This window comes from Octopus sinensis, linkage group LG7, assembly GCF_006345805.1.
Source record: "Octopus sinensis linkage group LG7, ASM634580v1, whole genome shotgun sequence".
In the NCBI taxonomy this organism is placed as follows: Eukaryota; Metazoa; Mollusca; class Cephalopoda; order Octopoda; family Octopodidae; genus Octopus; species Octopus sinensis.
Window position 1 is genome coordinate 106,004,866 of NC_043003.1, and position 23,680 is coordinate 106,028,545.

Sequence of the window (23,680 nt, forward strand, 5' to 3'; positions counted from 1 at the left end):
AGGTGTAAGATAATATGAGACTATCTGCATCAAGTTTCAAGTCAGGACTCGTAATATTTGGTAAATCCGGGAATAATTTTCCTTTGATATAGCATGGGTTAGGCTGGCTCATTTCAAGGCTTTTCTGAAAAATTAAAGATTTGAATTTTTAAAAAGCATAGCAGTTTAATAATCTATGTTATATATCTAGGGTAAACACGTCGTCTGTTGGAAATATGTGTTTGGAGAGGACCGATCAGGTAAAGGACCTAGGTATCTTGGTGGATTCCTCCTTTTCGCCTTTCGCCATGCTGCCAACAAAGCACGCGGAATTCTGTTCTTGATTCGACGGTCATTCGGAATGCTCACAGCAGCCATATTCCTACCACTCTATGTCATGCTGGTGAGACCCATATTGGAGTATGGGATTCAAGCCTCTTCTCCTTATCTCCTCAAAGACATACAGCATCTCGAAAGAGTCCAGAAGCTGGCTACCCGCATGGTTTTTGGTCTCAAAAATTTGTCCTACGAAGAAAGGCTGAGGACGCTCGACCTTTATTCTCTTGAAAAACGCCGCCGCCGTAGTGATCTCATTACTTTTCCATCATAAGCGGAAAGTGTAACCTCTCGAAAGAGCTGTTCTTCACTCCTGCTCCAGAGCGTCGGCTGCGGGGTCATTCCGAAAAGCTCTACCTGCGACGATTTCATCTCAATCGAAGGAGAGGAGCTTTCTCCGTCCGGGTTGCGGATCCGTGGAACAAGCTGCCAGACGAGATGGTAAAGATGCCGACGACCGCTTTGTTCAAAGCCTCCCTGGACCTCAAGTGGCCTGAACTCTTTACATGAACACCACCCTGTACTTAACTCCATGTCCCCCTACATGGCCTTGCTATTTGCTTTTGAGCCAAATTAACTAACTAACTAACTAACTAGCGTAAGAAATTATCCTGAATACCACAAGATAGTGAAAATGAAACAGCTTTTCAATTTTATGATAATAGGGGCTCAATCTGTTCTATTTTACATCGAGTGGATTGGGATAATTTGAAAGCTATATTCATGATTTTTGTGCTGTGAGTACGATTTTGGCAGAGAGCAGAGGATTCTAGCTTCTAGTCTTGAGCGGTCACTTGAAAAACTCTGGTAACATATTTTCCTTACTGTACATATGATACAGAATTCTTGGGGGCTTTGGAAAAGCTTATGTATAGTGTATATGGGAAACAACCCTCGTAATCAAGGCTTGTCATGTATTTTATTGTTGTGGGGTTTCTAGTAGAGTCTTTCACGTTTCATAAAATCTTGTTTGGTATAAAGAGAATTTAGAGAATAAAAATGCTTCAGATGTACAATTGTAGAGAATATTAGGACAATGACATCTGAGCTACCGAACCGAAAAGTTATTAGGATTAAAAAAAACTTACACCGCCAGCCGCAGTGATATTGTTGTAGGCAGTCCAGTTGAGATTGTGGTCAACAAATACCCCTAAGTCTCTGACACGACCGAACTCTAATGGGTCCTCCACAGAATTTGCTTGTTGAAGCACGAACTTTTTTTCCATCGTGAATATTTTGTTTTACCTATTCATTTTATTTACAAATGTATTTGTAGTGAAGACACGTGGCTTAGTGGCTAGGGCATTCGGCTCACGTGAGTTCAATTACCGGCAATGTTTTGTGTCCTTGAGCAAGTCACTTTATTTCACGTTGCTCAAAATGAGTAGTACCTGTATTTCAAAATGAGTAGTACCTGTATTTCAAAGAATCAGCCTTGTCACACTCTGTATCACGCTGAATCTCCGTTAAGAATACATGTGTCTGTGGATTGCTCAGCCACTTGCACATAAATTTCACGAGGAAGCTGTTCCGTTGATCGCATCAGCTGGGGCCCTCGTCGTTGTAATTGACGGAGTGCTCCTTCCTTCTATGTATTTGTAGACTCACGTACCATTAATGCGCATACATATACACACATGTATAGATCGTTAGCCACTACACACATTTGTTTCTCTCCTTGTTTTTTTCTGTGTCCCTTTCTGTAGAAGAGCTTAGGCTCGAAACGTAAAAGACTTTTTCTATTCCTGAGCGTTATACTAATACATCTGTTTGTTCTGTACACCACCTGTCTTCGTCTTTTTTTTTTTGTAAACTCTCCCTTTATATATATATATATATTAATAACGGCCAGCTAAAGAGCGAGAGATGCCTCTAGGAATCCGATAGGGGGCAGCACAGGACAGATATGGTATTTTTACATCTTTTTACCATAAGAGATAATTTTTCTCTATGGTAACTATAGTGAATTTGCTTTTAGAATTTAAAATATATTACAAATATATTTAACTAACCTAAAGTTTGCACCCTCCCCCCACACACATATCCATATCTATATACATATACATGTGTGTGTGTGTGTTTGCGTGTGTGTATGTGTGTGTATGACTATGTATGTTACAGATGCAATCAGCAATTGTTTATCGCAAAAGTTCCACGTGAAAGAAAGCAACGTAAAAGGAGAGACGCATGAAATGCTTACCCAAGTACAACCCCATACATATTCTTCCGGTACACCAGTTACACCATCTGGATCGTATGAGGGGCTTCCGTTCAGCTCAATTGCCTCACTCACGCCGACACTTCTCTCTGAGCCACCTGGAGGAAAGAAGTTTGTGTCATCATTTGAACATTGTCTTCGGATTATTCTGAGCAACATTTTACGGGAGAATCACAACTTTCCGGTCAATAGAGAAACCGATTTATAACCGAGAGCCGACATTTGATATTCTGTACCACAGCATTACACTCTGGTCACGACATCGTTTAATAGATAGAACAGTTAGCTGCATCTTTTAGCTACGTAAAATGATAAATTTGTAAAGCTCCGCGTGTATGGATGTAGGGTATTTCGTCTTTTGACAGATCGATTCATGTATGCCAAAGCGACACACACATTCACCCCTTCATTCATCTTCTTCCGCCCGCTATTCTTTGGATGGCCGTGTAGGTAGAGTTCTCAGGCAACCGACCCATAGGGTCCTATCAAAACCAACCAATCAACTATGTATATGTAAACTTTACAACAGATATCTAAAAAGGGCAAATTTAACTAGTTTTCCGTAGATTTAAAAAATAATGAGCAGCCTTAATCGATTTTGGAACATTATTGACCTTTCAACAGAGGTGTGTACATCAGTTTGACTAATCTCAGAGAAACAACCAATTAAGCAACCAAAAATATATTTGACCCGCATTTTGATATTTGCAGTTGATTTCGATTTTAATATATTAAACTGCTTCTAATTTACTTAAATGATAAAATGAAGAATTACATAGGAAAAATGCAATATTTATCTGGAAGATTAATTATTGAGATAATGAAATGGTAGAGTGTCAACATTGTCGAATTGAATGGTTTGATGCATGGAGAGTTGGATTAGCAGAGTTGTTAGATCATGAAACAAAATATCTGGTGGAATTTATTTACGGGCCTTTACGTTTTGAGTACGAATCCTACCAAGGTGGATTTTGCCTTAAATCCTTCTGGACTCAACGAAATAAAAGACCACTCAAAATGAGGTATCATTCAAGTATTGGGCCTGTTTAATGTTCTCATAAAGCATCTTAAATGCGAATAGAATTCAAGTGAAAGACGAGAAAAATTGTTCAGTGGCTTTGTACCTTGCTAGAAATTATTATTATTCCTTTGTAACACAGTGTAAGTAAAAATGCACCGGAGTTTTTAGTTATCTGTCAAGTTACAAGAAACTCAGACAGATAATACTTTCCTGAAGATGTTCGCTGTACCCAATAAGGCTGCTTTTTGCAAGACATCAATCTTGCATGGGATTTCCAGTTGCCTAAAGAAGTCTTGGAGTTTCAATGGGATTGAGCCCAGCGCTCCGATCACCACTGATATCACTTTTACATTACCCTCTCGCATTCCATACAGTCTTGCCATTTCCCCTTTCAATTCAGTGTACTTGGTGAGTTTTTAGACCTCTTTACTCACAACATTTATGTCATTTGGTATGGCTACATCAATGATCTGACAGTATTTGTCTCTCTTATTCAATATGGCAATATCCAACCGACGGTGTTTGATTACACGATCCGTCTGAAAATCATAGTCCCAGAGTATCGTTACTTTTCCATCTTCCTGCATAACTTTACTTGGTACATGCTCATACAAGTTCTCGGTTACTTCATATTGGTATTTACGGCTTAAGAGCCAATAAAGATACACACACACACTTTATTGTTGCGGCGCTTGTATTTTTTTGTGCAAGGCTCTCACATCCACTTACCAAGTGGGTCACATTTTCCACACTCTTTCCACAGATTCTGCATTTCTGGATGTCAGAAGTTTTATAGATGTTATACTTCACCGAATTGGTAGCGAGATCCTGGACTTGTGCTGCAATGATCAGGCTTTCGGTGGTACGCTTCAAATCACCTCGCCCAAGCCATGCCCACGATGCTGTATTATCCTTAACGTCTTGTGTATTCCTTTCAAACTGTCCATGCATTCTCATTTCAAGAAGGTCTTTTCTTCACTTCTCCTCAGCTGTTTGGTTAAACTCTTCCTTGCCCATCATTTCATCTACATTTACACCCATATCTTTCGTGGCATATTGCAGCAAGTCTTCATCACTATTTATCAAATACTTTCTTTTCATATACAGTATGTTTACGTTTGCGTCAAAGTGTAGCGCCTTATGCAGCGTCAACTTTCTCGTCCTTCTAACCAGTGTTGTGATATTTCCTCCATAGTCCATTTGAGGATAGACGCACTATATCTGACCACTGCAACTGCCCAGGTATTCATTGTGGTTATCAAATTTTTGGCATTCAGGTTGGGTTTCAACACCCTCTTCACCCTTTTTTGATACACCTTGCTGGCCTTGACTTTCATTTCTCTGCGTAGAATGCCATCCAGCTCCAAAATCCTTAAATATCTATACCCACTACTGTCGGGTTCACCCATGACCTCTCTCGAATTATTATTATTATTATTATTATTATTATTATTATTATTATTATTATTATTATTACTACTGTATGAACACTCTCAGCTTATTTTGCTGGGTATGATGGAAAGTGCCAGCTGCCCACAGCCAGCAGACTAAGGTGACACTTGTTTACTTGTCATGCTCCAAGAACCATGTGAGAAACTCTTGCAGTTCCAAGCAATGCTGATTTTTGTAGGTTTTCTGCCTTCACACTGGCACCAATCTTTTTCAGCCATGTTGATAACTGGGTGCTGATACTTCCAAGTGCACTAATTTCTATTGGTATCCCATCTACTCTCCTCATTGACCACAACCTTCGCATTTCCCACTTCAAATCGTCGAAGTCGTTCCGTTTTACTTCTGTCTCTTTGATCCTGTTGTCACCGGGACATGCTACGCCGATTATCTTGCAAGATATTTCTTTTCTATTCACCTCCACAACGTCTGGTTTCCGATGCCTGGTCAGGTGATCGCACTGAATCATTGCATCCCAGAAAATTCTGGAATCTTCATTCTCGCTCACTCCTTCTAGGGTTTTCTCATACCATGTCTTTGCTCTCACTGGATCATTCTTGCCGCAAGTCATATCGTCTCTGGACTTAATATCTAATTGATATCGAAATGCTGTATAGAGTGTCTTTGTTATATTCAGTATAAATGAAACCTACCTCGAATAATGACTTGTAAAAGTGCATTTTTTACTTTCAACTTAATACTGTTAGTTGAATAGATCGAGCTGTTAGATTTAACTGTTACATTCAGGGTGAATGTTATCTCGGAACCACCTACAAGATAGAATAATTGGCCAATATTATCAGAGTTCTTTACAGAATTTTAACATGTATCGTTGAAAAAAAATCATTAAAAAAACAATACAAGTGCAGAAATAGAACAATCTTATGTTTTAAACGTACAGCTTTAATTAGAAATTGTTAAAAGCTGACAGTTACGAAAGAATATATTTTCTCCTAATTCAGTAGCATTGTAAATGTCCCCATTTTTCTGTTCTTTTATTCTTTTACTGATTTCAATTACTGAACATCAGACACCGTTTGAAGGGTTTTTGGTCGATCAAATTGAGTCACATAACTTATTTTTCAGTATCTTCATTGATCGATACTTTCCGAATCCTTAAGTTACGCTTTAACATGAAAAGGCACAAAGCGGTTTTACGTTAATTTCTCTATATATATAAAGCTGAAGTTGTCTGTATATGGCAAGTTTGGTAGCCTTCAACTAACACCATCTCCTCCGAGACCCTACGGCGCAAGTTAACCAAAATTGAAAGTATGATAGAAGGCTTGCGCTTCCTTCCGTAGAAGATAAAATTCAAATCGGACCATGTTAACACCAAAAATTATTTACATCAAAAAGGTGCTTTTTTTCTATGAAAATCCCTATTTTTTACGATCTTTTGACTGTTGTGTCGCCATTTTTCGTTGTATTTCAACCAGAAAAATGTTCACTTAAAGAGAATAACAAGCTACATAATGCAAAATTTTTACTTTTCAAAAATTCCAATTCTAAAGGGTCGAAACAAACCCGAGCAACGCCGGGCGATACTGCTAGTAAACATTAAAAATTAGACATAGACACACACACGTCAGGCATTTTCTTACAGCAAAATTCTACTCATAAGTTTAATGACTTGAAGGCACGTGATATTTCGGTATGCAACCATCATATACTATAACATATATTAAATGATTTTATAAGTCAACACCACGTCCTACTGTGTTAGCAGTGCTCTTTACATTATTCGAAACGATGTAGTAAACTTAAGATAGTGTAAAGAGCACTGCTAACGCAGTAGGATGTGGTGTTGGCGTATAAAAACATTTAATATACTTTATAGCATATTATGGTTGCATAACGAAATACCACGTGTCTACAAGTTATTAAAATTTACATATCAGCTCCAGGAATGCGTCTAACATGTAAATTGGTACATCCAATAGCATAACACCTCTGTATGCGGTGGCTGTATAAGCAATGTGTAGGTTAGATGGACATTATTTACATTATTTACATTTGACAGATATTTGTCCTCATCTTGTTTGTTGTTAACACAACATTTCGGCTGATATACTCTCCAGCCTTCTTCAGGTGTCTTGGGGAAATTTCGAACCTGGGTTCTCATTCCTAAGGTATTCTTTGATGTCATTATTATTATTATTATTATTATTATTATTATTATTATTATTATTATTATTATTATTACTTTTTTTTCTTCTTTCAAATTTGCTTCCATTTCTTGCCGAGTGTCTTCCCGACTCCTAGGGCAAAGACACTCATAGTATACATTGGTAGGCCATTAAACCAAACTCAGTAGTTCGTTCATTTTTTTTTATTTTTTAAAGTTAAATTAAAATACATGAGCAGCAACAGTTCTCACATCGACAATGCTCTTCTCAATACGTGTGATGTACCAGTTAAGACAATCTTTTGCACTTCTTGCAGGGATGGTAAGCCAGGGATCATTCTCATATAATTTTCGGTTATTATTATTATTATTATTATTATTGTTAAGGTCACTGCTTGGAATCGAACTCGGAATCTTGGGGTTAGTAGCCCGCGCTCTTAACCACTACGCCATATGCCCGTGGGCATATGGTGTAGTGTTTAAATATAGAACTAGGTTAGATGGGTGCTGATGAAGGGGTAAAACACCCCTGACATATGACATATACACTCGTTGCCAATTTTTGTCTTCGACCTTATTGTTTGTTTACATCTGACGTCTCGTATACGAAATGTTGTAGCACAAAATCGCTGCTGACTATAATTTCTGTAGGAATAACCCTAAAAAAATAATTCGGGGCAACAGTAGAAAATACTTGTGGAAAGTGGTCCAAATGAAAGTTAAACAGGGGCCACAGGGCTGCAAAGCAAATTATTAACCACACAACTATTCTTGTCCCAATATTTATTACATTTTAAGGCAGCGAGCTGGTAGAAACATTAGCACACCGGGCGAAATGTTTAGCGCTATTTCGTCTGTTTATACATTCTGAGTTCAAATTCCGCCGAGGCCAACTTTGCCTTTCATCCTCTCGGGGTCGATTAAATAAGAACCAGTTACGCACTGGAGTCAATGTAATCGATTTAAACCCTTTGTCTGTCCTTGTTTGTCCCCTCTATGTTTAGCCTCCTGTAGGCAATAAAGAAAATATTTATTATTATTATTATTATTATTATTATTATTATTATTATTATTATTATATTATTATTACTATTACTATTATCATTATTATTATCATTATTATTATTATATCATTATTATTATTATTATTATTATCATTATTATTATCATTATTATTATTATTAGTACTATTACTATTATTATTATCATCATTATTATTATTATTATTATTATTATTATCATTATTATTATTTTATTATTATTATTATCATTATTATTATTATTATTATTATTATTATTATCATCATCATCATTACTATTATTATTATTATTATCATTATTACTATTACTGTTATTATTATTATTATTATTATTATTATTATTATTATTATCATTATTATTATTATTATTATTATTATCATTATCATTATTATTATTATTATTATTATTATTATTATTATTATCATTATTACTATTACTATTATTATTATTGCTATTATTATTATTATTTTATTATTATTATTATTATTATTATTATATTATTATTATTATATTATTATTATTATTATTATTATTATTATTATTAAGGCGGAGAGCTGGCAGAAACGTTAGCACGCCGGGTGAAATGCTCAGCGGTGTTTCATCTGTCTTTACGTTCTGAGTTCAAATTTCGCCGAGGCCGACTTTGCCATTCATCCTTTCGGGAATCGATAAATTAATTACTAGTTGCGTAGTGGGGGTCGATCAAATCTACTGGCCCCCTTCCCCCAAAATTTCGGTTCCTAGAGTAGAAAAGAATATTTATTCCATTTTTTGTTTTACTATATCTGTAGATTTTTAAAGCTGTACTTAACTTTCAGCGTATTCTTTGATACTTTATAGTCCTTTGAATTAGCCCAGATCTTGTCAACGTCGTACGGCCCTTCAGTTGAAACTGCTGACCAATCGTATTCTAGCGCTAAGGACATACACTGCGGAAACTGGATAATCGAGCGAATGTAAAACCTGTTGCGATAAAATATTTAAAATAGTTTGATATTAATAACTACACTTGACTAATTAGTGAAATGTTGCTCGATTGGTTACAACCTTGTATTAGTCTATGTATTAGTTTAATTTATAGTTTCAGTTACCTCAAGCAAAGTTGATACGCAATAGAAAGAGATGAAGAGAGAGAGAGAGAGAGAGAGAGAGAGAGAGAGAGAGTAAAAGAGAGAATGAAAGAGAAAGAGTTCAGAAAATATATATTCATACAAGCCAAACAGAGCATATGAACACACACACACACACATGTATATATTTGTTCACTCAACACACCTAATAAATATATTATTATATTATTGGTCCGACAGCTAGTAAACTTAAGACAAGATGGAATAACCACTTAGATACTTTTATATATAAAAGAAAATTGCATTGCTTATCTCTTGCAAAGTTATTTTGAAAACTAAAAGACGAGAATGATGATTACACGATCTCATTGTATCCTCTGAACTACTTTTCATTACGAAGGTCGAGGTCAAACTTGTGATTTATGTTTAAAGGAAGCTATTGAAATTCAAAAATACCGAACCAGTTTAATTAATCAACTCAATGAATTATTAATAAGGCGATCTCAACGCACATTTAAAAAAAAAATAGCCTTACCTAGTAAATAAGTAGTCATTGACTGTATTAGAAAATATAAAATATATACATGTATTTTGACAGTTACAGTTTGGCTGGTGGAGTGGTGTATGTGAGTTTGTGGTCGTAGTTACTGATTTGCGATGTTATGTTATCTAGACAAGAATAACGAACCTTAACATTAAATGAGTTGAAGAGCTTCTGATGTTTGTACGTGAATGTGAATATCTTACTAGAGTTGGGAAATTCCTAGTCATTTTCCTCTTCTTATTTCTACTCTGCTGTGTAGTGGCTAGGATCTTATCCGCATAAAAAAAGTCTTCACTGATGTCGCTTCTAGCTGACATATATTTATAATAGGGTTTGCTATAGTAAATTCATCTCTGTCCCAGCACAGAGTCTCCTATCCATTCCTGTTACAATACCACAAGGTTCCTGAATATAAGCAGTAGATGTTTGGCACTTTTTATGGATGTAAATGGTATTCCCATTCAAATTTCTGTGAGAATGGTGTTTGTCTCTCTGTAAGTCTAAAGTGATGTCGAAGAAAACGACTATCATTACATTATTGATAATGATTATTTTTAAGCCCAAAGTCTTGAAGATTTTTTCATTAAATTCTTCCAGAATCTATCATTAGTGTAACCATTCATATTGTGTGTAATTGCTAAGCAATATTCTCTGTGCAATTTATCTACAGAGATAAATTGTACTAGTTTACATGTATTGGCAAAGAATCAGTGAATTCTCTCCATCGTTAATCACAGTTTTACATTGGCAAACATTCGAAGTATGTGCTTGTGATCAAACGATATTGTAATATGGAAGGTGTTGTATATGTTTGTATTTTTTGATGGGCGCCGTCGCTGATTAACGCTATTAAAAAGGTTGAATACTTGTGTGTGGGTGAGAAATAATGTTTAGATTTAGAAAATTTCTGGCTATATTCGTGATAACATCTTGATTGGAGCTGATGCGATTTCAGATAGTATGGATGTTAATCAATCCAAAACGATCTACCATTTCAGCTCTCTCCTAACATTCCATGGAACTTTTCTTTTTGACCAAATGGAAAAGTAACGTTCATTATGACCTCTGTACCCTGATCAGTGATTGTGGTGCACTCCACTAAAATGGCCAGATTTTAGGAGGAGGAGGGGGAGGGAATTTGACATCGCGTAAATGTCTGCAATATAATTCAATGAACCTGTAGGACCCCTATTTTTAATGCAGTGTAACCACTGGATGGAGTGATGCTGGTTTATTGTTCTCGACTCCTGATGCTTCTAATTTTAGGTTGACAGCTTCCAAAATACTTGTCAACTACTCCCAAATTACTCTTAGAAAAGTTTATTAACGCAAATTTGGAAAGGAAATTTAGCTTGCGATCTTCAGCAACAGAAAACCCTGATAAGCTCAGTGACTACTACTAAATCCAGGCGATGACAGACTGTTTAAGGATTTTAAACTTACGGAAACAATATTTACATATCGCCCGACGGAACACAACTGGATCTCATAATACAGGGAAACAGTTGCATATTTAAGTATCTGCACAACTGGAGAACTACATTGCATGGAAACAATTGTAGTGATTGAAAACAAATGTCCAACTGTACCCCTTCTTGTTGACCCCAATTGTTTTTCACTTATCTATTCTTACACGACAAATGCCCAAATGCAAACCTGGAAGTACGTATAATACTTCAACTGGATAGCAGAGGGTGAAATCTGAAGGTGTGGACGAGCTTTATACTGTACTCTACTATGTTCTTAATAGAATATACCACAAATATATATATATAAATATATTCATAAATGAAGGCAAAGGAAAAATTTTCTAAGCGTGCGTATTGTGAAAAAATTATATGGTTAATGGACAATATGTCCAATTTTTCGGCATATTTGGCATTAGAAATTTTTTCCTTTGCCCTCATTTATGAATTGTTTATAAATTTAACCTTTAAAGGTATTTTTTAATATGCTGGCCATTGATAAAATTTTCTTCGAAAAAAATTTTTTTTCGAAGGAAATTTTATCCTCATTAGATATATATAAATATATATATATATAACTATGAGAGGTATATAAAAAAGGATATTCTTTAATACAGCGCAGCTAATTAGCACTATTCAGGAGCAATGAGACTATAAGCTATGTTCCGAGTTTGAGACCATTAACCTTCCACGTAAATGGCTTCAATCAAGCGATTTTGTGAATTGTCAATTAAATTTTTATATTGTACAATATTCTTTAAAAACATATTTTAAAAAATTTATTTATTTAATCAAAAAAATTTTTACAGTTAAAATTTTGAGTTGATCTTAAGTTGACCTCCCACATCCATCATCCATAATCTTATAGTTTATTTAAACGATTAGCTTAGGCACCATTCGTCTCGCCCCTCTCGCGTGAGCGTCTTCGTTTCAACTTCCGTAATTTTAGGAAAATTCATAGATATTTAGAAATTTAGTAAATATTAAAAAAAAATTTAATATTATCTTAAAACGTCTTTGTGCTTCGAAATTATATATTTTAAACTTTGAAAATCTTTTAAATCTTTAATGTACCTCTTATGAGAAAAATGCGGTCAATTGCTATGGGAGGAAAACTCGCCGTTTGCAAACCACAATTTTTCGAAACGATCGTAAGAATATGTACTCTCTAAAGATTCATCTTAATTCTTCGAGCATCCCCCCTCCTGGGATTCCTGCCTCCTAACCTCGTCGTCGATTCGTAAAATGTGAATGCTTACACCAAACATATTAATGAAAGTACATTTATGTATTATACGCTTTCCTGATTTGTATATTTGTACTTGAATTGATACGGTATATAAATATGCGTATGATGCGAAGTGATTTAATATGATAAAGAGACTTGACCTTGAAATTTGTTCTCCAATCTTGCCTTATATATATATATATATATATATATATAAAGCTGAAGTTGTCTGTGTGTGACAGGTTTGGTAGCCTTCAACTAACACTATCTCCTTTAAGACCCTGAGGCGCAAGTTAACCAAAATTGAGAGTATGATAGAAGAAGGCTTGCTCTTCAAATCGGACCTTGTTAACACCAAAAATTATTTACATAAAAAATGTCCTTTTTTTAATGAAAATCCCTATTTTTTACGATCTTTTGACTGTTGTGTCGCCATTTTTCGGTGTATTTCAACCAGAAAAATGTTCACTTAAAGAGAATAAATAACAAGCTACATAATGCAAAATTTTTACTTTTCAAAAATTCCAATTCTAAAGGGTCGAAACAAACCCGAGCAACGCCGGGCGATACTGCTAGTATATATATATATATATATATATATATATATATATATATATATATATATATATAACACGTTTCGACTAGTCAAATATTAAGCTAAATTTCCAAAAGGATCAATAAATCGTAAACAGTAAGTTAGAATATTCAAAGTTACGACATTAGTCTACTTCATAAATATAGGGTAGTGCTAACCAACCCACAAAACTCTCCTAAACAAATATACCGAAAATAGGTAAAGCGTGGATGAGGCTAGCAAGCGTAATTGTGGCCCCAATATGAGATCCCTAGCAAAAAGCTACAGAACTGAACAATGAAGAAAGTCCTCCGAGAGGAGATGGCTGGCACGTTATAAGAGATTCGATGGGACAGACGTAATTGCAGCAACATCAGGAGGAAGGAAATAACGAGATGGCTCACCCAATATAGAACGGAGACAATGAACCCCAGCTACGTAACACTGACAACTCGGGAAACCTGTCAGTAGCTGCTCAGTTGTAGAATAATTGAAATGTCTCCAGCGGGATAGAGCTAAAGAGATCTGGACCACATTACTGACCTCATTAGTAGGAACAATTAAGAGGAAATTTAACAGTTTGAACTACAATCGTTTTCAATGTGTTAATAGGTTTTGTGACTTAAGAGTGATAGGAAGTGTAACAAATATGTCATCTGTTCATTGCGCTTAATATAGAATGAAGTCTAGAACTAACGATAAATATAACAAAACGTCAGCAAAGGATGTGAGCTTCATGGCCCGTGAGGCTTCCAGAGCAAATTCACAGTCTTGCTGTCAAGGCTTTAGACAAGAAAATTTAACAATTTCATGGCGATTTTAGACATTTCGTTTGAACGACACTGAAATAGTCAGTTTTAGAGAGAAAATTCGATAAAAAATTTCTAACTATAACGAAATATTGAGGTTTGTTATTATTTATATGTTGTAATTTATATGTATTATATATTTACGTGTCTGCAACTTGGATCTTCTCTGTGTCGACATCGGATGAAAGATAGACGATTGGAATTGCATTGGCATCTCTAATTACCGTCAAAGAAGAAATGTCATACGTGTTCAGGAAATTCATCACTTTCAGTGTTACAGTGTATGTAGTTCCGATCTGTAAATCACTTGAGTTGAGCGTTATCGAGTCCTGTGTGTTATCTGCAGAAATTCAAGCATGTATCACCTTACAATATATAACCACCACGAATAAAAGCTTCTTAATAATACATCATTTTAAAAGTCACTAAATTAAGTCAAGTGTCTTGGCTAAGCACATCTCCTGACACCTCATCATCTGGTTTTGCCTTGTTTATCTAATGGCCAAACTTCTCAGTGCTGTCACATTAGAATAAAAATTGGAGCAAGTTTTAGTGAGTGACTTCACTTGAGATCGTGTTTAACCTGAAGTACTTACGGTATTGAACACAATGTGTCACAATGTAGACCACGCAGTTTCACTCCCGGATGGCAGCTGTTTCACTTCCCAAGCCTTTTTACTTAGAAATTTGATATTGATGATGTTAAATACCCAGCATCTTCCTATTTATTGGTTTCGCAATTTTGCGCAGGGTCAATAATTTGGGGATAGAAGTTTAGTCGATTACATCGATCCAGTGCTCAACTGGTACTTACTTTATCGACCCCGAAAGGGATGACAGGCAAAGTCAACTTGGGCGGAATTTGAACTCAGAACGTAAAGACGGACGAAACACCGGTAAATATTTTCCCCGGCGTTTTAACGATTCTGCCAGCTCGCCGCTTTGATCTTCTCTGTCGACGTTGTTTATGCCGGGCTCTGCTGGGTTCTGGATTCTGTTGTGTTTCAGAAAGATGCTGCTGGCCTGGTTAATAGTTTATAGAACCTAGATTGAAAAAGACACAGTTCGTATCGCATCACCTTCGTTGCGCTAACGCTATGTCCCCCGCTAAAAGTAACCCCTTAAATGATTAAAAAACATCCATAATCTGATGTCATGGTGCAGTTCACACTGTACACGGTGGGGTCTTACATAATAGATGAGTAATCAGTCTTACTAATAATAATATATGTGGTGGAGGGGCATGGGCTCCATAAAAAACCCTCACCTTAGGTATTTAATATGAAGATACATAATTAATAACCGTTTCATTAAGGAACACTGAACATCGGTGAGCTGGTAGAATCACTAACGAGTTTGACAAAATACTAAACGATATTTTTTCCGTTTTTTTTTATCTTCTGGGTTCAAATTCCACCGAGATCGACTTTGCTTTTCATCCTTTCGGGGACGATAAAATGAATACCAGTTGACCTCTGAGGTCGATGCAGACAACTAAGCGACTGTACTAAAATTCTGGTTTTGTACCAATTTTTTTTATATATCACTATTATTACCTCCGTTTGAGGCGGCGAGCTGGCAGAATCGTTAGAACGCCGGTTAAAATGCTTCGTGGTATTTCGTTCGGAAGGCGGCGAGCTGGCAAAAACGTTAGCACGCCGGTCGAAATACTTAGCAGTATTTCGTCTGGCATTACGTTCTGAGTTCAAATTTCGCCGAGGTCGACTTTGCCTTTCATCCTTTCGGGGTCGATTAAATAAGTACAAGTTACGCACTGGGGTCGATGTAATCGACTTAATCCATTTGTCTTTCCTTGTTTGTCCCCTCTATGTTTGACCCCTTGTGGAATAATAAAGAAATAGGTATTTCGTTCGTCTTTACTTTCTGAGTTCAAATTCCACCAAGATCGATTTTGCCTTTCATCCTTTAAGGTTTGATAAAACAAGTACCAGTCAAATACTGGGGTTGATGAAATCCAGTAACCCCTTCCTTTAAGATTTCAGGCCTTGTGCCTATAACAGAAAGGGTTATTACTATCCCTCATTTTATATATATATCCTTTACTTCAAGTATGAAGTCAATAATTACTTCGGGGCAACAGCCCCAACGGCGATGGTACCACCGCTAGTTGAAGTGGTGGTGATGGTGGTGGCACTGGGCTTCGTTGCGATAAGGAATTATAAAGCGACCTTTCTATGTGTTCACTTTATGTATGCCACACGTGCAGGCTGAAATTACATGGCCATTGTACACTATATATACACCATGCACACTGCATAGTTATCATTCCTGTTTATAGATATACAGATGTATATACATGTACAATAGTGAAAGCTGCATATAGAATTTCCTATGTATACAACTTCTATATTTCTTCTACAGAACCCTACACGTTAATAAAATATGCACCATAACATGTATACGCATGCGTAGTGTATGTATATGTATGGACGTAACTATAAAGTGTCGTAGTATCATTAAAGGCAAAAAAAGTATGAAAGTACGAATGCTTGAGTGAAAGATTAAAATTAGATAATTTTCTTTGTTGGCCACACAGGGCTGAACACAGAGGGAATAAATACAAATGTAGAGCTTTTCTTTTCGAAAATGGAAAAGAAAAAGGAAAAACGGGAACAAATGTAAAATTCCGATCAAAGGGGATCGAGGAAACAAAAAGGCGATCAAAAGGGATCGTGTATCACAGAAGGAAATTTTTTAAAAAGTAAGAAACAAGATTAGGTTTATCCGTGGAAAGAAAAGCCTACGGAAAAGACCATGGTAACCTCAGGCAGGAAAGAAATAAACACATGAGAGCAAAGTGCTCTCTCTCTCTCTCTCTCTCTCTCTTTTACGATTTACAGGATCATGCTCAAAGTGGTTTCGTCACTCGCACGCACCATCTTTGTTGCATTCACCCACCTTTTTTGAAACTTTCACGAGACAAAACCTGCCTCTCCCTTCTCACCTTTCTTTTCAAGTGGTACTTGAAAAAGTTGATGAGCGATTGGCCAGAGAGGTAGGTGTTTTCTCTAAACCTTTCGCTCGAGTCCACCACACACATTCTTTCACCATGGCCACAAGTACCATGAAGACTGCCTTGCCTTCCCGGTTGAGGGAAGGTGGCGGAGCAATCTCCACGATAGACTCGGCCGACAGGCGGACTCGTCCCACACGTGACTGCAGCGGTTCGGCATAAGCCCACAGGTCCGAAATGGATGGACACTGCACGAGTGCGTGCAGAACAGTTTCGTCGCTCTGACCGCATCGCGGGCAAGTCGGTCCGGTGTTCTCGAACCGTGCCTGTAGAGCTTATCCCGAACATGTAATGGTTCTCGATAGCACTGCCGGGCCAGGGATCTTTGGTGATTGTCCATAGGTCCTGGCCCGAAAGTTGTCTTGAACAGGCGGGTCAGGTGTTCCTCGTCGACGCCCAGATTATGCCCGAGAACGTCGTCGCAAGATAGAAAGACAGATAGATACAGATAATATGTGTGTATACAGAGAGAGAGAGAGAAAGAGAGAGAGAAGGGGGAAAAGGGGGAAAAGGGGGAAAAGGGGGAGAGAGGGAGGGAGGGAGAAAGAGAGGGTGGGAGAGGGAGAGAGAGCGGGAGAGAGAGAGAGAGGGGGAGGGAGAGTGGCGGAGAGATAACTATATACTTCATAAGTTTTATTATCGCAAAAATTATGAAGAGGAAGTGAAAGCGCAAGAGCTGAGAAATAATGTCCTTGCAAGTCATGTAAGGAAGAAAATATAAAGAATCGTATAAAACAATACAAGAAGGAGGCTGACGTGAGAATGTATAAGATTTAGGTTTTAATATTTTAGAAGACATAAAATAACAGAGGTGAAAGGTCAACTATGATAGATAAAGAGGTCAAGTATGATAGACTCACCGACTATTGCCATGTTACCGGTCCATTCGTATTCTAACTTTCTACCGCCGCTTCCTCGACTCTTCGTACCCGTATACTGCACGACACCGCAGCTGGGTATTTTTGAGGGACCTTCGATTACCGATTCCACAGAAACTGGTTGATCAGGATAGCCTACTGTGATAGTCATTTCGTTAGGATAGGCATAACTCTGGCCTTTGGCTTTCACTGCATCGTTCTCAAAAGTCAAAAAAGAACCTGAAAAAAAAAAAAAAGAATATTACTGAAGATTTCAAAACAAGAAATTACAATACTTGTGCCTCTACCAAAATCATTGGCTTCGCCAGTCACCAGTAACTATTTGGCTTGTATTTTCCATATCAACATAACACTGCAAAATAGTATTTTGTGAATATGTTAGTTTGGGGGCCATTGACATCACCTTCGGTCTCTCTCACTATTCTGACATTTCGTTTTTCTTTATTGTTTTTGTTTCAACAGATTCTATTGGACTGTTGTCATCACTTCGACGAATGAAGATTCAGTGGGACACAGCTGCACGGTGTTCTCAGTTCAATGTTTTTGTCATGTCGTTTCATGTGGGAATACAGACCTGTCCACGATCTGTGGACCCTGCAGTGGTGGTCGCCATCATCTAGGAGGGTTAGATTGGACACAGTTCTACCCTGGTCTCTTTTCTTTTTTAGGCCGCCTCAAAGGTATGGTAGCAAAGGCTTCTCCATCGGGTTCTATTTAGTGCTTTCGATTCCCATGTCTTCAGATTTCAAGTAGGTCTTTAAAGTGTCCTCATAACGGAACAATGGGCGCCCTTGGTGCCTGGTACCAGAGCAAAGTTGATCACAGAAGTGGGCTTTGGACATTAAACTACTGTTAAATGGGAATTAATTGTTATTGCTAGAGATGTGGTTCGAACAAAGTCAAGGTGTCAACTATCAGCGATGTAATAGTAACAAAGGATAAACATTTTTTTATAACGAACACAGTGGAGGAAAAGTAAATTTCCTGTGACCCTAACCTGAAAACCGGGTTCAATTCCTGCTTGAATCTGTTTCTCGTCAGTTGAGCCCGGATTGCTATAAACTAAAACAATTATTTTTGTTTGTGGTATTCATGGTCAAAGTAACCGGAATCGGTTCCCGTTTCTCATTGGTTCCCGCGCCATGGATGAAAAAGTGTTTATCTTGTCAACACTGGAAGTGAAAGTATTTTCCTTCGTTGAAAAAGTGAAAGAGTTTTTTTTTCTCCAGAAAATGAAATTAGGAAAGAACGAGTAAGTATTGACAATTAGAGGCCTGCAAAATATTGGTTGTAGAGTACCGACTGTTGAGTACCGACTGTTGAGTACCGACTGCCGAGTACTGGCTGTCGAGTACTGATTGTATAGTACTGGTTGTAGGGTACCGACTGTAGAGTACCGATAGTAGAGTACTGTCTATACAGTACCGATTGGACTGTAGAATACCGATTGTAGACTACTGTCTGTAGACCACTGGTTAAAGAGTACTGGCTGTAGAGTAAAATCCATAGAGTACCGGTTGCAGAGTACTGATTAGTTACTATAAAGGATCCAGTATGACAAACGAATGTTGTTGTACCGAAGTGGGATTATGCAAAAAGAAGAAATAAAGGCAATATTCGATTTTTATACACAATTAGACTGATATTTAATCGGATTGATGCGGTTTTGTGCCTTTCCAACGATGCATTTGAATAATTATTAAAAGCTATTAGATTCATTTATCCCTTTTATTAAAAGAAACAAAACATTCACTTCTTGCCCAATAAAATCCTTTCATTGTTTTCTTTAAGGAAAACACTTTCGATTTTCGCCCCGGAAAACACTTTCTGCTGCTCCTGTTGCTATTACTTTTTTTCTTTTGTTTGTATTGCAAAACATCCTTACTTTTCTATTTCAATGAAGCATAACATACGAACACATGCCGTGACAATCAGAAAATTATCAGTAATTATATGGTATAATATAGAAGCATTGGTCTTTCGAAATCTTACCTGCCTCTATGAGATCATTTCCTTTGCCTACCGTTATGGTCAATGTCGAATCAGAGTACCAGTTACAAGCAGCTTCGTTACCAAGTTGAGTTGTGTTTGTAAAAATTTTGTCACATGTCACGAGTGCAGCAGTGTCAATCGGTCGGTCGAACTTTACCTCAATAACAGCTCCTAACAAACGAGAAATCAATTATATCAGGATAAACTTTTACATTTAAATAGAAAACAAAAACAATTTGATGTCCATTCTTATTTCTCTAACACTTCTATTTCGTCTTCCCGTATTCGGGACCACAAAGCTAAGCATCAACTCCGCCTGTGGTCCCTCTTTATTTTCTGATTTACAGATCGGACACAAGCTTCCACATGCCTTTAACTGGCTGAAGGAGCACACCACCAGGCCATGCATCCATCGACAAGGATTACTTTTCACTGTTCCTGTGATGGTATATGGGACTCCACGAGTTCAAATCCTGGTACAGACATAAGCAACTGTTGCCCTCTAATATCATGTGCTTGTGTTAAAAGCCATCGCTATTGTACACACAGCTGTACCTATTCTACAAAGAATTATTGTTGTTGTTGTTGATATTGTTGCAGGGATCAGAGAGTGCGATTTGTGGCTAGTCTACATGGCAGGATATGCTTTTGACTTACTATGTGCGAAGATACAACTGTCATATCTTCAAAGTTCTTTTTATTGAACAATTTGATGTCCGTTCATATTTCTCTAACATTTCTATTTCGTCTCCCCGTATTCGGGGCTACAAAAGTATCTTGCATATTATAAACCTGAGGAATTTCTCAGTGATTCAAAATGGTAAATATCGTAGAACTGGTAGCATATTTGATATCTTTGGGTTTTTTTAAATAAATTCTATAATATTAAATGCATTGTTGATTCTTTATTTTTTACTTATACCTATTTCAGTTATTGAACTGCGGCCAAGATGGGGCATCGCATTGAAGGGTTCAGTTGAAGAAATCGGTGGTACTTAGTCTATGGGTCTCTTTAAATAAACCAAGGCCGGCTGTCCAGTGGCGGGGGAGCACACACATACATACACGCATTCGATGGGCTTCCACACAGTTTCTCTCTAACGAACTCACAAGGCATTGATCTGCCCGGAGCTATAGCATAAAACTCTTTCCCAAGGTGTCTCGCAGTGGGACTGAACAGGAAACCGCGTGGTTGGGAAGTAAGTTTCTTAGCCACACAGCCATGCTTTCGCCTGCATGGTTCAGTATTTTGAGAAAAAAAAAGAAGAAAGAAAACCTTATTAATTCTGAGGACTGGATACAGACTCTGTATGTTGGGTTTGGTGGCCCTGTGTTACTGCAACATTTAAATATACTTGATATTGTATATTCAGTAGAAATCTTTATATATAAAAATCAGGTTGTGTGTCTGTCTCCTACGATTTAGATTCCTAACTACTCCCACATTTTGCGGTGCAGTGTAACCAAAAGCGGGTATCTTATAGTTGTGATTCATATCGAGCCCTTCTGGGTATTAGCGCGCGTCTACGATGAGTCTACGATTTTAAAAATAATTTACCATCATTTTTTCCATTTTGATGCATTTTTTCGCTATTATATAAGGGAAGTAACTCTCTAAAAATGTCTACGATAAGTCAACGATTAAAAAAAAAATTACCATCATTTTTTTTTCCATTTTTAATGCATTTTTTGCTATTTTTTGGCTATAACTCTCTAAAATGCTTATATAGTTATTTCCCTTACAAACCCGAGCAACGCCGGGCGATACTGCTAGTAAACAAATAAAAGTATTGTTTTTGACATAAAGGTAATTAAATGAGCATTTCATAAATTTAGGAATAATCTTACCAGTAGAACCAAAGTTTGAAGATTGAACTGACGGTTCTTTGGCAATAACTGTGACTTCGTACGGACCACCAAAGACATCAATACCGTTGAAAGATAAACCAACTTGAAATTTTTGACTTGATGTAAGTTTAGGGAGTGGGCAGAGGTCATTCGTTTTGTTGGCAACATGAACGACGACATTGTTTGAATCTGAAAAATAACAGGAAAAATATAATACAGATAATTAGGTGGAGAGAGAAGCAAATATTAAACCAGTTAAAATTTATTTCACTGCAGTTTGCTATGGAGGAAATGTCTCGCTTTAAACAAAAACTGTAAACACGTCAAAGTCAATTCAAAGCGCCCCCTATTGACTGGTAGATGCTCCTGGATTTCAGTTGTGATCATCTTCTTGAGTTGTTATAAATTTGTTGCTACTCCATGTTACATTATTTTTTAATACTTTACCACGAAGCAGATGGTCTCTGACAATTGTCTAGCATATCTCTTCAATGACCTGTGGGTTTGAGATGTTTTTGCTCAGTCCATTCGGCGCTGCTTGTTTAACGACGCTGATTCGACGCCAATAAGCTGGAACGCATGCTCTTTCGCTTTTTGTGGAGGAGCAGAAGACCTCTTGTAAGGCGCTCTATCTGCTGCCAAAAGCCGCTGAAGGGTGGGCTAGGGATGCCATGGCCAAAAATGCGCAGACATGCGCTCAGGTTTAGACACCTCTGGTTTTACCTGGATGGTGAGCAGGTGTGGTCTCCGTTCGTCAAGCTGTTATTTCCACAGTTCACATCGTTACCAAACTGAACCCATGGATCAAGTGTAGACCGAGGTTGGGCGTGTGGCATGCAGAGTGCCATCAGGCACTCGTGCTTCTCTCTCAGTCGGGCAACGCCGGTGGCGGGGGTACTACCTCGTTCTTCTATAGAGGGTTAGTAGAGTTCAAGTGTGACGATGTCCTGGGAGAAACCTTAGGCTTCGACGAAGATCAACTGGCCAACCTGTTCCAAAGAACATTCGGTCCGGGACCTATGGATAATTACCAAAAGTCCCTGACCTGGCAATATTACAGAGGAGCTTTACTGGTTCGAGATAAGCTCTTTAGACATGGGTGTGTGCCTTTGCAAGATGCGAGCAGGACAGTGAAACTGCCCTGCACGCGATTATGCAATGCCCCAAGGTGACTGAGCTCTGGGCTTATGTCGAACACCTGCTGTCGCATTCGAGAAGAGTACAACTGTCGAGCGACTCTGTAATTAAGATCGTTCCGCCGACCTCCCTGATTAGGGAGGAGCGAGCCTGTTTTCTCTCGGTAGTTGCTGTTGTGAAAGACGTAGTATGGAAGACGAGAGTGAAAGGAATTGCAACAGACATGTTCATCTCTAGTCTCGAGCTAATCGACTTTTCCATTTTCCACATGAAACGGAAAATAAGGCTGGAGAAGAATTGCCTGTAGCAAAGTGTGTGTGTTTTGTAAAAGATGGAAGTCTATAGCAAGCATGTTGCGAGCGAAAGAACCTGTTTAAACGAGAATATAAAAAAGGAGAAAGCAAAGTCCTCAGTGTGAGTATGTGGTTTGTGGGGTCAACCGTGTCCTCCGCTTCATTTTTTTGTTAGTCACGCATTCTCATTTAATTGTATATATTTTAATTGTTTGTTTATTCATACGTTTCGTCTCATTCGATACCCTGACCCCAATGTTTGTTTTGTCTGTCCCCGTATTGTCCCCTCTTTTTCTCAACCTTATGGTGAATAAAGAAATTGACTTATTTAACCCCAGATGTTTTATTGTTCCTCAAAGTTTGCATCATTCAGTCGGTGACGTCATTCATGGATCAGCAGTTACTTATAAGGGTAACGTCTTCTCTCGAGACCACTTGCGCAGCGTATTGCCTTTCCATGTCCTAACGTACACGAACATGCTAAATATTGCTGCATGTAACTACACATGCACGTGCGCACACGCACACACTCACAAATACACACACATATTAATGCTTGTATTTAAATGGAGTTTTATATAAACACAATAAAACATTGAACTGGAGAATCATGAGATAGTTTTTAGTTGGTTGTA

The 23,680-nt window shown here is 37.5% G+C and overlaps 1 protein-coding gene across 1 annotated transcript in view; it reads right to left on the reverse strand.

The window, feature by feature from the left end:
* Positions 1 to 23,680, reverse strand: part of LOC115214509 (serine-rich adhesin for platelets-like) — a 98,205-nt gene that overhangs the window by 13,098 nt on the left and 61,427 nt on the right. Inside the window, exons 9-16 of the mRNA XM_036504416.1 lie at positions 21,616 to 21,804; positions 19,768 to 19,938; positions 17,758 to 17,994; positions 14,008 to 14,203; positions 8,984 to 9,135; positions 5,657 to 5,773; positions 2,516 to 2,631; positions 1 to 124 (exon numbers count right to left, since the gene is read on the reverse strand). The exon at positions 1 to 124 is cut by the window's left edge and continues 86 nt beyond it. Coding sequence (XP_036360309.1) covers positions 1 to 124; positions 2,516 to 2,631; positions 5,657 to 5,773; positions 8,984 to 9,135; positions 14,008 to 14,203; positions 17,758 to 17,994; positions 19,768 to 19,938; positions 21,616 to 21,804 — 1,302 coding nt within the window. The remainder of the gene's footprint in view (positions 125 to 2,515; positions 2,632 to 5,656; positions 5,774 to 8,983; positions 9,136 to 14,007; positions 14,204 to 17,757; positions 17,995 to 19,767; positions 19,939 to 21,615; positions 21,805 to 23,680) is intronic.